This window comes from Tenrec ecaudatus, chromosome 17 (assembly GCF_050624435.1).
Source record: "Tenrec ecaudatus isolate mTenEca1 chromosome 17, mTenEca1.hap1, whole genome shotgun sequence".
In the NCBI taxonomy this organism is placed as follows: Eukaryota; Metazoa; Chordata; class Mammalia; order Afrosoricida; family Tenrecidae; genus Tenrec; species Tenrec ecaudatus.
The window spans coordinates 1,223,157-1,238,819 of record NC_134546.1 but is presented as its reverse complement, the minus strand read 5'-3'; the positions used below and the strand labels follow the sequence as shown (position 1 = coordinate 1,238,819).

Below are 15,663 nucleotides of genomic sequence, written 5' to 3'. Positions count from 1 at the left end.
CTGGCTGTGAATCCTGGCTGTGCCATGTCTGTGGCTTTAGGTGAACGAGTCTGCTAACCCCTGTGGACCTTAGCCCTCTGTCTGCCGAGTGCTCCCGGGTCGCAGGAACATTCTGACCATAAAGTAGACCCATATGAGAAGCTCTGGAAATACCAGCCTGGAAGAGAACGCTAGGCCGGGACTTCAATAGAGTGGCCTTTCCTCTCTTTTGAGAAGGCCATTTTGTTAAATCCACATGTCTCAATGCAGAAAACGGCTCCTCTACCTAGGTTTCATTCCCTCAGCTGTCAGGCTACGAGCAGCAGAGTGAGTAGGGGCTGGAGTTCCGAACCAGTCGCTTCCTTTGACGCCTGCTCCTCTCTGAGAGTGACAGTCTCAGAGGCCCACCGCGGCCTGCAGGCTCACAATGCGTTGCTATCGACTCAATGGCCCTGGCTTTTTGGTCTGGGGGTTACACCATAGCCTGGTGCCATGTGCCCTGGTGCCCCTGCATGAGGGCTCTTTTCTGGAACGCACTGTCTGTTACAAAACCTAAGACCCAATGTGGATGTAGTCGCCTGATTTGTCTGCCAGAGGGGCCTCTGCCCGGAGAAACCAGGCACACTGTGGCCAGGATTCTACTGTAACTGAGAATGGCTGTTGGGGTGTGGAGAGAGATACCAGGACCACCTAGGTTTCACGGATCTGCTAAGAAAATGCACCCCCTCTAGCTTACTGCAAGTGTTTCTGAAAGAAAAAGAGAGAGAGAGAGAGAGAGAGAGAGAGAGAGAGAGAGAGAGAGAGAGAGAGAGAGAGAGAGAGAGAGAAAGGAAGAACTCTGAAGTCAGAGCTACTAGGAGGCAGAACCTCCCAGATGGGACGGATCCAGCGTTGAAACCTCCCTAGATAAACGCTGCCTAGTAACCTGCATTGAAAGGCAGGAACTGGGAGATTCTCCGTATTTGTGTCTTCGGCAGCCATTTGTGTGCGGTGTCATGGCCAGGTCCAACGACACACCGAGGTGACTGGAGGGGTTCAAATCGCTCCCGCAGACTGACCTGGCGATCATAATTGATTTGCGTTTCTTGCTCAATGTCGGAATCCAACTCTGGCACGTCTGATAAATCTGAATCCGATTCTTCACTGTGAGAATCAGTGCCGCCTTCTGCAGACAGAACCCACGAGAAAGAAGCGAAACTCCTCAGACTCTAAACAGTTAAAGAGACCATTAGGTAAACAGAAAATCACTATATCATAGCTTGCATTCCATATAGGTTCTGAAAACATTTTTTAAAAATCTAAATCTGTTTGGTTAGTTTCTGTCTTGTCTTTTTGGTGATGCTCAACTCAGCCTCACCGCCCCCCCACCCTGCCCCCGCCGGGTCAGTGAAGGGCCTTATGGCCACTCCCCTTGGAAAAATGAACTTTCAGCCACACTCTGTTGTTGGCTCCTGGGCTTGCTTCAAGCCATGCTTTGAAGAGAGACAAAGAAACCTGTGCTTTGAAGAAACCACACTTTGAAGGAGGGTCAGCGCCCAGTGGGTCATGATCTGTGTTAAGCACCAGGGCAGCAGTTCAAACCCACCAGCCACTCTGAGGGAGACAGATGCGCTGTCTCCTGCTGCAGGATTACAGCCTGGGAGGCGGCAAGGAGCAGGCTAGTTCCATCCTCCCCCCCACCCTCCGCTGGGGTCAGTGCGAGGCGGGGGCTCCGATGGCAGGGTGTGTGGAGGGCGTCCTGCTCTAGGTGTCAGGGCAGACTTCACGGCTCCTGACACCGCTGACCCCATGAGGAATATGCATACAAGCCGCAGAGGTCCACTGACGGGAACGTGGCGGCCCCAACCCAGAATCATTCTCCAGCCCCGTTCTCGAGACCACCCAACGCTAAGACCCACAGCCTGACCACAGACACGTCACCCCTGACCACTGTCCTGTGGACTCTAAAATGCAGGCTCTCGGGCTGTCTCCAGACATGTCCTTCATAGAAACACCTTCACTTGTTTTCAGTAGTGAAGCAAACTCTTTTCAAGAAATCATCTCGCTGACACACGCTCCTCTCCAGAAATTGCCCTTCCTATTTTTAAAAATTCCTTCCCACCTTCCTTCTGATGTCTGGCCTGCCTTAACTATAAGCATGACCTTTTCCAAAGAGCTTCAACCCTTGGCCTCCAGAGTAGATGTTAGTCTTTGACCTTTTCATGGAAAAACCAACAGATGTTGAAAACGTAGCGTGGGCTTTACCGTGGGGCGTGGCCTCTAGCATGTCGTTGGTGACGCCCTCTGGGATGAATCTCCACTGGAAGACTGAGTGGTCCGCCCCTCCTGTGCTTAGCACCCACTGGAAGTCGTGAGACCAGCGGACGTTGGTGACGTGTGCCGAGTGGCCCACATACTTGCGGAATTTGGCTCCTGGGAAGATATTTTCAAGCACAGAAGTTAGACAATTGATGTATGTATGGACTGTGTTAAGTCTTGTATGAGCGCCTAATAAAATGTTAAAACAAGAAGTTAGTTATGCAAAAAAATTGCTTTCTTTCGTTCCTATTCAAGTTGAGGACTAAAACCTTTGGATATATTAGAAAGTGTAAAACCTTAAAATCCATTTAAAATCTTGAGAGACCCTAGATAGTCATTGTCAGCTTTACATCGTACAAGCAAAGACCTCAAACTCTCCAAAAGTGCTCTCGGTTGTTCCAGTAGGGAGTGAACTGGGGTCTTCATCTTAAACACCCTGGCTACAGACATAGTTGGGCTGGCTTCAAACAGTACCTGCTGCTCCGTGGTTACAGAGATGCCCCACCTCCCTCAGGCCGCGCCCCTTTCACACAGTGCCTCGTGTGGTGGTGACCCACAACCATAACATTGGTTTCGTTGCTACTTCATCACTGCCATTTTGCTAGTTATGAATCATGATGTAAATATCTGATATGCAGGATTATTTTCATCGTTATAAATTGAACATAATTAAAACATAGTGACTCGTCACAAAACAATATATAATTATATATTGTAAAATATTTATTCCTAATGATAAATCATTGAACTTTTGTCTTGAAGCATGGTGTAGCATGGGTAACAGTCTTCACACTGGGCAGTCATATGTGGGTGTATCTGCATGTGGGTGGACCCATCTGGAGACCAATCGAGAAGCGGTATCTCAATTCCTAAGACCATGGGAAATATGTTTTCCAATGGTCTTAGGTGACCCCTGTGAAAGGGTTGTTCGGCCCTCCAGGGGGTTGAGACCCACAGGCTGAGAACCGCTGGGGCAGGCAATCCTACAGTTACTGTGATTTACAGTCGACGCAGGCATAGGCATATAGGTGTGGGAGCAAGGGGGAGGACAGTTCTACGGGTGTATCATTTACCTATGCTGTGCAGATGTCCGTGACTGTATAGAGTTTATGGGGTGCAAAGTGATGAAAACGTCTTAACTGTCACTGAGCACCAGGGCTTGTTAGGCTTGGGGGTTCCGGATGAGCGAGGTCATTGGTGTCACATGGTCGACCGGGAAATCAGTCTACGTCCTACCCTGGTGAGTGTTGACTGAGGTCTTCAAGCTCATGCATGGCCTAAGGCACTCCTCGTCGGAGCAAGGAAGCGTGAGGACATGGGCGACGCAGAGAGACACACGGCCCAGTGGGCCAACCACTGGGACACGTGGCCCGCAGCTCTCACGACCCTGAGGTCAGAAGAACGAGATGATGCCTGGCTGCTGCTCGGAATGGGGTCACAGTGGAAAGCCCCGGAGAGAGTGGGGTAAAATGTGGAACACAACTCAAAACCATCAAGACTACCAGGTAACTGGTTAGATACAGATTGGCAGAGCACAGGCCCTTAGTCACCCTCCCAGTCGGGTACTGACCTCACCCACGGTGCAGTGGTCAGCCAAATAAAAGGCGTGTCTACAAGGTAAGCAACCACACGCGGGAGGCAAATACTCCTGAGAACAGTGGTTCCCAACCTTCCTCAGGCCGCGACCATTTCATACAGCTCCTCATGTGGTGGGGACCCCCCAACCATAACATTGTTTTCGTTGCTACTTCATCACTGTCATTTTGCTCCTGTTATGAATTGGGCGACCCCTGTGAAAGGGTTGTTCGACCCCCAAGGGGGTGGCGACCCAGAGGTTGAGAACCGCTGCCTTAAAATAACATGGCATCCAAGGCCAAAGGGCAACATTTACCCCAAGACAGACGGGAAGGCAAGACGGATGAGCAGGGAAGGAAGGGAAACCCAGAGAGGAGGTGGGACACGTGCTGGGATATTGCAGGACCTGCACTCAGTGACTGGACACAGAATGTGTATGAACTGCTCAACGGAAAATGGATCTGCCCTATAAACCTTTACACAAACAGAAATGAGGAATTTTGGCCCTGCGGACTGCTGGAAGGGTGTTAGGGACCGCCCTCGGAGTTGGTGTCGGTGTATTTAGGTCATATGCAAATCACAACCAAAAATGAAAGAAAAAAATATATACGAGTGCTTCTGACCCAAGGATATTTCCCTCTGAGTTCTGAAGGATCAGGTACATTCTGGTTGCCTGGTTCACCTTCTGCAGGTACAAGACTCTGACATCAGTCTAACCAAATGCCCTCTCCCCCACGAGGGAGAGAGGCGCCTGGAATTTGGGGCGCCTGGAATTTGGGGTGCCTGGAATTTGGGACTGTGTCTCCATCACTCAAGAGCGAAGGCCACTTTGGCAAGCAGAGCGGTGTGGGGACTAGTCCACGTCGGACCATCACTGCCACTGCCTCAAAGCCGCCGCTTCAACGAGAAGAACGTTCTGATTATGTTTTCGGTCCCATCCCAGCTCAAACCAAGTTACTCCAGTGCAAGTGCTTTGGGGCGGCAGTGTGTCCCTGTGGATTCCCTGCATGTGGACTTGCCAAGGCCCAGGAGGACAGGCCATTCCGCGAGTCACACCGTGAAAGTCCACAAAGCCCAGAGCTGCCTCAAAAGTGGGTGCGGGGAGGGTTCTTTTGAACCTAAGGTCTCCCCGCACGTCACCAGCCACATCACTCCCGGTTTGGGAAATCAGCGCCTGTCGTTGGGTTGAGCACATTCAGATTGTACTTGACCTGCATCGGGAGGGTCCGGTCTGCCTGTCCCTGTGAGCTGTGACGCCTGAAAGAATCTCAATGGTGACGCTGAGGGTGGGGAGGGAGCATTTAGAGCATGAGTATTTCTTTAGGTGAAAATACAGGAAACACGTGTTTGAGATGCAAACAGCAAAAGGCCGCAGATAAGCCCTGGCGGTGGGTGGAGTCACACGTGTTGACACGTCCCCCTTTCAGGACATCCGGTCAAAGCAGAGGTCAGCAACCCAGTCGACTCAAGCTCTCGGCAGTCGCCACAAATCTACAAGATGGACTGCGTGGTCCACAGAAACAGACCCGCCTTCACAGGGCCCGGTATACATTCTAGATTCAACGGCCACCCCGGCAGCGTCTCTTTGGGCCGTACCTTTTCTGAGACACGGGAACCTGAACAGCTTCACCAGGCCAAAGTCGTCTCCCGACACCAGCACCGAGCTCCTGGAATTGGCATCCACTGAGTTGATGTCTGTGACGTCAGTGTATTTTGGCCAAATCCCGCTCACTTCGGGCCCCTTCACACACGTCCAGGAGGCCCAGAGAATGCCTTTGATCTCTTCTGTGCTTGTTAAAGGCTTCCCAGCTGAAAACAATCAACAAATCTTAACATAAGATTGTATTTAAGTCAAAAAGTGTATCCCAAGCTGAAATCACACAGATGTCTAGAGAGGAGCTTGCTGAAAACCCCCAGAAACCAAGAACTCTGGGGCTCTAATCCATGAGTGGGTGGTGCTTTGCTCCACTGCCCCCAGGCTCCGAGTCACAGCCGACTCCACGGCCTGAACCTGGTCACCAGTTTGGGGTTTTCTGCTGCAGCAGCGCTTAAAGCAGGTGCATGTTCCGAATGGAAAAGGAGAACAGAGAGAAAATGATCGTTGTACTAAATGTGTCTCAGACTGCAGAAGCGTACTTGCCCTCGATTACTTAGATATAAGCGCTTTATTTTATTAACAGGGAGGCCTTAAGTTGTGCGTGTGATTGCACATTTCACCACACCTGAGCACGTTTGGCTAGATTGACTCTGAACTTTCGACTTTCACACTCAAGGCGGCTTCCAAATCAGAGCGAACCGGTCAGGACTCTGCACAGTCCTCTAGGACAAACTCGAACTGCCCTCTGGGTTTCTGAAACCATGACTCTTGACCGGGGCAGAGCCAACTCTTTGTCCCTCAGAGCGGCTGAGGGGCTCAAACGGCGGACCTTGTGGTTGGCCGCGGAATGTGTAACCACCACAGCAAGGAGGCTGGGGCTGTTAGATGCTGACGTTCCCTCAATAAGATGAGCGGACTTAAGCTCTTTTAGATAATGAACAGCACAGACATCATGGAGTGAACATGCCCCACTGGGGAAGAGAGTCGGAGAGCCCTCTGCATGTGCTCTTGCGTGCGCAGGCAGTGTCTTGGCCCTGGAAGCTGCTGGGGTGCCTCAAGGACACACCCAGCTTCGATCGAAAGCCCTGTTGCTTTTGGTGCTGGCAGAAACCTGGTCACCTGCAGAAACTGTCACCCCCCCTCCCCCCCGACATCTTGATGGCGATGGGAGTACAGTGTCCTGCTAGCAGACACCCACGGACGATCAAGTTCACCTGCGTCCACCGGCTTCCGCCTCCTGCGGCAGAATGCGTGCGTAAGGCAGTCACAGGAGGACACTTCTGTATATCACCTCACTCATTCAGTTAAACTTTGAGAGGAGAATCGTGAACGCGGAGGTGGGCGAGGAGCGGGGAAGAACGGCCCATGTCTCAGACTCCAATGGACTCAACAGTCATTCACGTCCCCTCCCTGAGAAGTCGACCGTACAGTTATGAGGAGACGTCAAGAAGTTCCTGGGGAAACGGGCCTCAGAGAGAATGGGATTTCCTCACAAACTTCCCGAAGGCTCCTGGTCTTTCAGACATTCCTATATTAAAGACGAAATACTTCAAACGCACAGGAAAGAACAGACGATTGTGTTGGACATGGGTGTACACCACCCGTCCGCTACACACCTGAAGGTTGGTCTTTGTCCACAGAATCTCTTTGAGAGAAGAGACTTCAGGGACAGTCAAAACCCACTGGGCATTTCTCCCCAGTCTCGCCTCTCTCTCTCTCTCTCTGCTTAGAAGTAGCCAGTACCTCGACATCGGTGCTCATCACCGCATGCGTTAAAAAGAATGCGCATGTTTGTAAAATCCATACAGAATTGATTTTCGTGCCCTGGACATTTTATCGAAAGGCCATACACTGTACTCTCATTCTCAACTGGCTTTTGTCTGCTCAGCATGGCATTTTGAGATGTGTCCTACTGACACCGTCGCTCTCGCTTAATTTCTTATAAGTGATGTGTGCTGTAAGTCTGCAGTGCATTAAATCAAGCGGCCCTGCTGCGGATAAGCACCCACACGCGTCTCCTTCCTGGCTGTTACCAGTGCTGCGGCAGCAGGCAGCCGTGGGCTCGAATTCACAGCAGTGCACGGGGTTTCTCTGTGACACTGACTGCGGGCTGGGTTTGCCGATTAAAATAGTGCAACGTGGTGTCTCACTGATCTTTATTTATCCATCAGGGAGCTAATTCGTCCACTTGCTGGCCTTGTCAACTGCCCGTTTTTCTACTGCCCCTGGGACGTCTATGCCCCAGCAGGCCTGCTCCCTGTCCTCCACCTGTCACACAGGTGTTCTCCCCGCGGTGACACGGCAAGCATCTACACCCAGGGAGGCCCATCCTCTCGGTTGGCAGGGATGGTCCATCTCATTGTGCCCGGGTTTACTATTCTTTCTTGCCCACGCAGCTCTGTCACCTGTTGCTGGGATTGCTGGGGTCTCTGAGCTTGGGGGTCTGGTTTCAGAAATACCCCCTTCCTGAAATCACAGGGACATTCTCCTATATCCTCTTTGGGTTCAGAGTTTTTCTAGAAAAGTTCAGTTCATATACACTCGTATATAAGCTGAGCTTTTCCGTACATTTCTTAATGCAGTTTTGGTGGTAAGATTAGGTGCCTCAGCTGATATGCGGGTTGGCTTATACTCGAGTAGGTAAGGTAAATGTTTTATGTATGCTGTTTAGAATTTCTCTCCCAAGGACCCTCTGCCGGGGCAACTCACACGGCATCTTGTAGAACAGCCGTTCTCCTGCCCCGTCGTTGGTTTGCAAGTATTTGCTGTCCAGAGACCAGTCGATGTGGGTGATGAAGCTCAGGGACTGGACGCACTCTCCGATTTTCTTGTACCGCTGTGAGACCGCATAGACGTCCACAGGGCCGTCGTTGGATCCCACCGCGAGGTAAGACCCGTCTGGGGAGAACTTCATTTCGTGAATGGCTTCTTTACGATCTTTGATGTGAATCACTTCTGTCATGTCTCTGCCGGAATGGAAAGCAACGTGATAAGTAGCAGACCTAGAAACAGAATCCCTAAGCCCCGCTTCATAGTATGTTACGCATCAGAGAAAACATTTAGAAGGGGACAGATAACAGATTCACATCTGAGAAAACAAAAAATCTAAAATGACATCATTTAAAACTTATAGCCAGTTTTCAAAATTTAATAATAGACACTTAAAACAATTCTTTAGGGTGCCAAAGCAGACACACACACACACACACACACACACAGCCTTTTAAAATCTTAAGCAGGAAATGTGTATATCATTTAACCATAGCTGTGTATTTTCCTCCTCCTACTAAATTCTTCACTAAAAGTATAGAAGTTTGACATCAACGAAGTTCATGTGGAAGAAGCACACCAGCCTGTATGATCCAATTATTACAGTGTGATTCAAATCCAAAGGAGGAAATGTATCCGAGCTTAGATTATGAACATCTGGTTTGGTGGGCAACAGCGGAAGCCTCAAATCCATTTGGAGGGTCCACACATAGACTGAGCCTCCGGTGACTGCCCTCTGACCACAGTTGAGGGAAATGGACAGCCTTGCTACCACAGAGAGGGTGCTGTAAAGTAGATCATGGCAGATAGGGTTAGGTTAAAATGTAGTCTCATCATTAGATCTCCATTTCAGTCCATTTAAAAGTTGTTTCAGCTAAATTTAAAAAAAAGGTGGGGGACTACAAATGGGTTAAGCCTCTGGCAAATCCTCCCTGACCACGGACCAGGGACATGGACAGCCTTGCTGCCAGGCAGAGCGCAGTGGAAAGTGGATTCTTGCAGACAGAGCTGGTTTAAAAATGGACATCTCATCCTCTGATCTCCCTTTTACCTTTAAAAAATATGTTCTAATTTTTATATGTTCTACTTCCTTTTCTATTGAGATTTCCCCCATTTAATCTGTTATTGTTGTTAGACTTGTTATTTTGGGGGTATGTTTTTCTGTTTATGAAACTGAACACAGATGTATCTATAGACACAGTGCAGAAACCAAGCGAGGAAGACCGCGTTCAGATGCGTTCCCAGGGGTCATGGCTTCAGTCCCGAGGAATGAGGCCCGGTGCCTATCTAGGCGCTATTCCACGACTGCTGGCTGTGAGTGAGGAGATTTTACTCTCGAATGGGGGCGCTCACTGCAAGCATATTTCTTGCTTCCTCTTAGCTTACGAGCAGCACCAGGACTGGCTGCCGTCGGGTCAGGTGTGACCCGTGGCGACCCCGTGAGCTTCCGAGTGGAATTGCGGTCACAGTGGTCTCAAAGGCTGAGGGTCTGGGAAAGAGCCCGGCCAGGACTGCCTTCCAAGGTGCCTCTTGGTGGGATCCAGCAGCCAAACTTTTGGCTATCAAAGGAGTCTGCTTATCTGCACACATCAGCCAGGGACCACCCTGGGGCACTGACTCCTATCCCCAAGCCCTGGGGACTGGAGGGGTCTCCCCACGTGTGTGTTTACTGGATTTTAGCATGTCAGGTTTCACGTCACATAACACCCCCCTCCCCCCAGGGCTGTCTTAACAGCCCTTTTTGCCGCACAACACCTCTCGTGTGAAGATCCCTACTAAGGGACCGATGGACTCCACGTAGCTTCCCCTCCACCCCTGTGCTGCCAACGAAGTAAGTGACTGAGCACGGTGTCTTTCCAGAGGGCTCTGGGTGCCTGGTTATGGAACTCAGTGACTGCGGAGGGTGCCTTTCCAGAGGGCTCTGGGTGCCTGGTTATGGGACTCGGTGACTGCGGAGGGTGCCTTTCCAGAGGGCTCTGGGTGCCTGGGTTATGGAACTCAGTGACTGAGGAGGGTGCCTTTCTAGAGGGCTCTGGGTGCCTGGTTATGGAACTCAGTGACTGAGGAGGGTGCCTTTCTAGAGGGCTCTGGGTGCCTGGGTTATGGAACTCAGTGACTGCGGAGGGTGCCTTTCCAGAGGGCTCTTGGTGCCTGGGTTACGGAACTCAGTGACTGAGCAGGGTGCCTTTCCAGAGGGCTCTGGGTGCCTGGTTACGGAACTCAGTGACTGCGGAGGGTGCCTTTCCAGAGAGCTCTGGGTCCCTGGGTTATGGAGAAGGGATGAGTGGACATTAGTTTGCTAAGATCCAGTGTGCACGATGAGCAGGCGCATCTTCAGGGCTAACGACCGCATTCCTCGCTGCTGCGGCCAACATTGTACATGCCTGACCCGGAGAACAATGAAAGAGCCGTCCTTCATGCCCAGGGCAAGCTGAGCTCCATCGGGGCTGAAGGCGACGCTGCGGACTGCTTCCTCCATGTTGCAGCGGGCGATCAAGGTGCGGTCAGCCAGGCTCCACAGTCTGAGCACAAGGACAGAGGGGCACATGGTCACTGGTCAGTCAGCCTGCAGCAGGAAGACCTGCCAACCACACGCTGGCCGAGCAAGAGAGGACTCAGCTTCTGCCCTGGGCCCTTCGTCCAGCCTGCCAGGGGCCCCGGGAAGTGGACATCCATGAAGATTTGGAGCCTCACAGAACAAGGAGATGTTAAACACAAACCCACGCCAAATCGTACTTTCCTTTTCTTTGGAAAAGTGAAATTGTTCTTTACTTAGGCCACTCGTTGTTAATGACCAGTGAGCTGGCTGTGTGCATACATGTGCGTGTGTACATACTAGTACTTTCTGGTCAAGTGTCCAGTTTACCTAAGTGCAAGATAAGCACAGGCTTACGTGTGCTTCCTAATCTGCAGTGAACAGCTGCACACTTTTGCACCACCTCAAGGATTTCGCTCCGAGGTATCACTGGTGAAACCAGGAGGCATTGTTCACTCTAGATTGGTCAGTAAGCACAAGTAATTCCGTGCTTACCTTGCTCACTGGGTTATTTCCCCTGCTTCTAGCAGCTGTGTTACTGACGTGCACAGTTCACTGGACAGCCTCCTCAGACAGAAAACCTATCTGAGGGGAAGAGGGGTGACTGAGACCGCTGAAGAAGGCATTCACCGTGGCGGGGTACGACTCTGCCAGCGCCCCCAGGCATCAAAGGGTGGGGTTCCCTGGCACCTCTTACTGAAGGCCTTCTCTTAGTGGAGCTGTGACAGCACCGTGCTCCTGACCCATAAACAGTGCAGCTAGGGACAGGGGACCGAGGGGTGCGAACAGCTGACAAGGAGCTGACAGCGGTGAGGTTCTCCCATGCCCCACTCCTGGGAGACCTAACCCAGGCCTTCAAAGGGCACCAATCAGAACCGATCATTTAAGACTCACAGGGGAAGGGCACCCTGTTCTCTCAGGTCTCCATACATAGGCATCCATTCAATAGCAGCGAGTCTGGCTTTTTGTTTGTTTTAAAGGGTTCACACGCTATTTACGATGGTGGTATCTGACCTCTGCCCATTAGTTTCTTTCTTCCTTCAACTTCATCTTCTCCTGGATTAAGTTCACCACCAGGTAATTTGAAGAAAGTTGTTCCGAGCTGCAGCAATAGCACACGGGGTAGCCGGTGTTCGTGCACAATCAGAACTCCTTCCACAGTTCTTCTCATTCCAATTTTATCGAATTCCTCCCTCATGCGTTGAAATCGGGCAGCCACAGAGCTGTCCTTCTTATAGAGGGGCTCCTTTGTACCAAAAGTGTAATTGGTAAGCGGATACAGGTTGATGGTGCGCTCCAGCGTGAGGGGCTTGGTCTGCTGGATGTACTTGTTGCCGAACTGGTTGACGCCCCGAGGCCAACCGGCGGCACCACAGACATGCTGGCGAGCTCGAGTCCTAGCGGCTAGCGGCGATGGAGGCGGGGAAAAATCCTCCCCGTGTGGGCAGCGGTTCTCTGTGTCCCCTCAGAGGCCGCCCCCATTAGTTTATTTCTTAAGACAGCCTTCTCGTCACACACAAAGTCGTTGCCTCCAGGCACTGAGCATCTTGAGGTTTGCAATGGAGGTACAGTGCGTCCTGCGCCCCGGGGGCAGTGCCCCCCTCAGCACAGAGGTGCGAGGTGGCCTGTGTCCTGCCCTGCTGCTTTTAGCCTGGTGCCATGAGGAGCAATGTGAGCACTGCTGTCCTCCCATAGGGACGCCAACCAGGCAACGGCTGCTGCGGCCTTGGCACATGGCCGTGGTTGGTGCCGTCAGGTGCTGAGTGGGCTGCAACCCAGGCCACGATAACCCAAGGAGCCACATGGTGGACTGCCGCCACCAGCCGCGGCATCATCCCAGCCACCTCCACGTTGAGTGCATTGTTGCAGCCGCTGTCACCCAGTCTGTCCACCGGGGATCTTCCTCCTTCTCGCCGACCCTGCCGACCCCGGTGTCCGTCTCTGGGTGCAGGCCTCACCCTATGAGGCCACTGAGTTGTTCTCTCCCAAGATGCTGACTCACACGCATCCTACATTCCAATACTCAGTATAAAAATATATTACAAAAAATAGCCGAGTTGATGGATCGGCGGCGTTGGCTAGGCCCTGGCAGCCAGGGCCCCTTGAAGGATGTTTGCAATTTTTGCTCTCAACGCTGTTCTTAAGCAGCCTGACTGTGGGGTCCTTGCTGCGGTCCCTCCCAGGTGCTGGGCGGAGGGGGTGGGGAGGGGGTGATGAATGGAGTTTGCAGGTGTTTGGATCACTTAATGGCATTGTTTTTGCTGCTCTGGGGAAACTCAGAATAAGGGGGGAAAGGAAGGGGGGACAGACATGTACAGAAGCAACCAAAGAGACACGTGAGCCAAAGGAAACATTGATGTCACATGAGGAGACAACTGTAGCTGTCTTTCCTGGTCTGGATTAGGCTGATGAAACATCAGCGCTTGTAGAGGTGAGAAATGGGCCAAACGATCACATGGTTGCCTCTGGATTAGATGCACAGACGCACGGACCAGGAGCAGGGGAGGGGCAGTGGCTGTGGTGTAGTTGATCACGTCCGAGTGTAGCCACTAGAATCTAGAGGCAGTAACTGTGACAAGCTGACAGACAGGTGAATGGTGGACAGTGGACAAGGGAGAACAAAAAAGAATGGACACCCTGGGGTCTGGTGAAGGGGAAAAAGATGAAGTAGACCATGGACCATACCGCCCGAAGGACGAACCCATGAGAGTGCAGCCTGGGGCAGCCAGGATGCTCCTTAGAAGCAAGGGCTGTGTCTCAGACCTTGGACAGGACTCCAGGGGCACCGTGCTTGGTGCAGTCGAGGGTCAGTGAAAAGGGTTGGCACTGGCTGTAGCCACTGGGCAGACGGAGCGGGGGCAGGCATGGTTCCGTCCTGTAGTGCGTAGGGTGGCTATGCGTGAAAGCTGAGTTCACAGTCTCTAACAAAAACAGCAAAGCCTAAAATCGGCGTTGAGAATCTTCAACTCAAACTTCAATGGCTTATGATGGGATCCCTCCAGCAGTCAGCAGAATCCTAGATGGAGACTCCTTCCCTCGTCTTCCCAGTACTGTGCTCAAAGGCAAGGCTCCCGGGGTCTTCATACAACGGGAACCAGCATTTAGGACAATGTTCAACTTCCACCTGAGACTTCCAAGAGAAGCAGTTCCTTACGCACCACAGGCAGCTTTGGAAATCTACATCCAGGAGGGAGTCCGGGCCTCCTAAAAGCCAGGTGAGGAAGCGGGCGAGGCCCCTGCAGAGGGCTGGCCGGACCAGAGGAAAAGAGGCCCTTCCACAGGTGAGCTCCTAGCCCCCACCTTCAACTTGAAAAAGCTAGAAGCCAAGGTAATCAGTAACGAGTGGGTGACTTTTCACTTCTAATCGCATTTCCACCACTTAAGGTAGAGCCAAAGCAAAATAGTAACAATGTAGCCATGGGGCGGTTTGAAGTCAGGACCTTAGCGTTGCTTTAGGAAAGGCTGTGGTTCTCCCCTGCGGTTTCTCCTCTCATGAAGCAAGTCCGGGAGCCCTGCGTCGCACTCTCTAAACCACCAGCTGCTCCGCAGCAGAAAGACGAGGCTTGCTGCTCCCATGGAGTTGCCTCCTGGGAAACCACAGGGCCAGTTCTGCCCTGAACTGCAGAGCCACTGGCCGTGAGTCGGCGGCATCGGCATCACCTCGATGGCCGTTGAGTTTTTTGGGTGATAAATGTGTTACCTCAAGGAAGTCAGCAGGGTGGTGGTGGTCTCACCTGACGGACCGGTCGTCACTGCCTGTCACGGCCAGCGGCTTCTTGGGGTGCAGGGCCAGGGCCCAGAGCTCCCCCTCGCAGTGGCCCTGCAGGATCAGCATGGGCTTGTCCCGCTCTCGCACGATCACCTCGAATATCTCGCTGTCCTGCGTCCCCGCCAGCAGACGGTCTGCTTTCCAGCACACGCTCCGGATAGAGAGGCCTGCCAAGAACAGACATGTCCGATCACGAACCCATGTGAGCCTCCACACTGCACCTCTTCCAAACGCAGGGGCGTGCCCGCTGCCTGTCTCATGCGGTGGGTTCTCACGAGAGCACACTGTGAAAGCTCCTGATGGAGGAGGCCCACGCCACACCCCACGGGGGTCTGCTCGACTCTTCACAGCGGTGGGGTGGCATGCCCTCCACCCTAGCCCCCCCGACCGTCCTGCAAAAGCCCCGCTATGCTTTCCAGTCGGACCTGGCTCTGTGTTTCTATGGCAGGATCCATCTGTATAGCACTGCGCTTAAGAGGAATCTGAGCCATCTTCAGGAGATGCTCACCCTCTCTGAAATAATCTCCCTCTGGCTTGCGCTGGGAAAAATAATCGCTTCAATCTTTCGGGTGCCAGCATTGTATTAAAGTGCTATGTGGTGACACCAGAGAAGAACTCATTAGCCTAGTAGGCAAGGTTTGCCTGCACTTGATCAGAACCGACTCCTTCTGCTGGATAAGCAGATGCACTGTGCCCCAGAATATGCAAATGACACTCTTAATTTCCATCACACGATACCAGCAGACAGTTGTCGGGGAGGATGTTACTCTTGGTTGGCTTCAGCATTTACGTAATCTTCCCTATGCGTGTAGTACTCCCTCTAGGCCCACTGTTGATGCCCGCTTTCCAGGCAGGCCGATCTTTCCCACCGCCCCCTCCCTTCCTGCTGGGTTGGCAGGAGCCTGGCTTACCTGTTTATTTACCTGCCTGCATTAGACACCCTGGAGCCGTCCCAGTCCTGGCTAACGTTAAACGCGGGTGCTGGAAGTGGCAGGGCCTGGCCTTTCGTCCTGCTTAACTGGCCAGCCAGCAACCCTGCGGCTCAGTTACTAACGGAAAGGCTGCCAGTTGTGTCCACCCAGAGGCAATTCAGAGGGAGGACTTGGCAAAGCCTAGGGGACAAATCCAAATCTGACTGAG

At 52.3% G+C, this 15,663-nt stretch overlaps 1 protein-coding gene across 1 annotated transcript in view; it reads right to left on the bottom strand.

Annotated features, from left to right (window-relative positions):
- Positions 1 to 15,663, bottom strand: part of EML6 (EMAP like 6) — a 143,447-nt gene that overhangs the window by 97,512 nt on the left and 30,272 nt on the right. The window contains exons 7-13 of the mRNA XM_075536039.1: positions 14,489 to 14,690; positions 12,035 to 12,151; positions 10,603 to 10,740; positions 8,159 to 8,415; positions 5,449 to 5,661; positions 2,224 to 2,391; positions 1,038 to 1,144 (exon numbers count right to left, since the gene is read on the bottom strand). Coding sequence (XP_075392154.1) covers positions 1,038 to 1,144; positions 2,224 to 2,391; positions 5,449 to 5,661; positions 8,159 to 8,415; positions 10,603 to 10,740; positions 12,035 to 12,151; positions 14,489 to 14,690 — 1,202 coding nt within the window. The remainder of the gene's footprint in view (positions 1 to 1,037; positions 1,145 to 2,223; positions 2,392 to 5,448; positions 5,662 to 8,158; positions 8,416 to 10,602; positions 10,741 to 12,034; positions 12,152 to 14,488; positions 14,691 to 15,663) is intronic.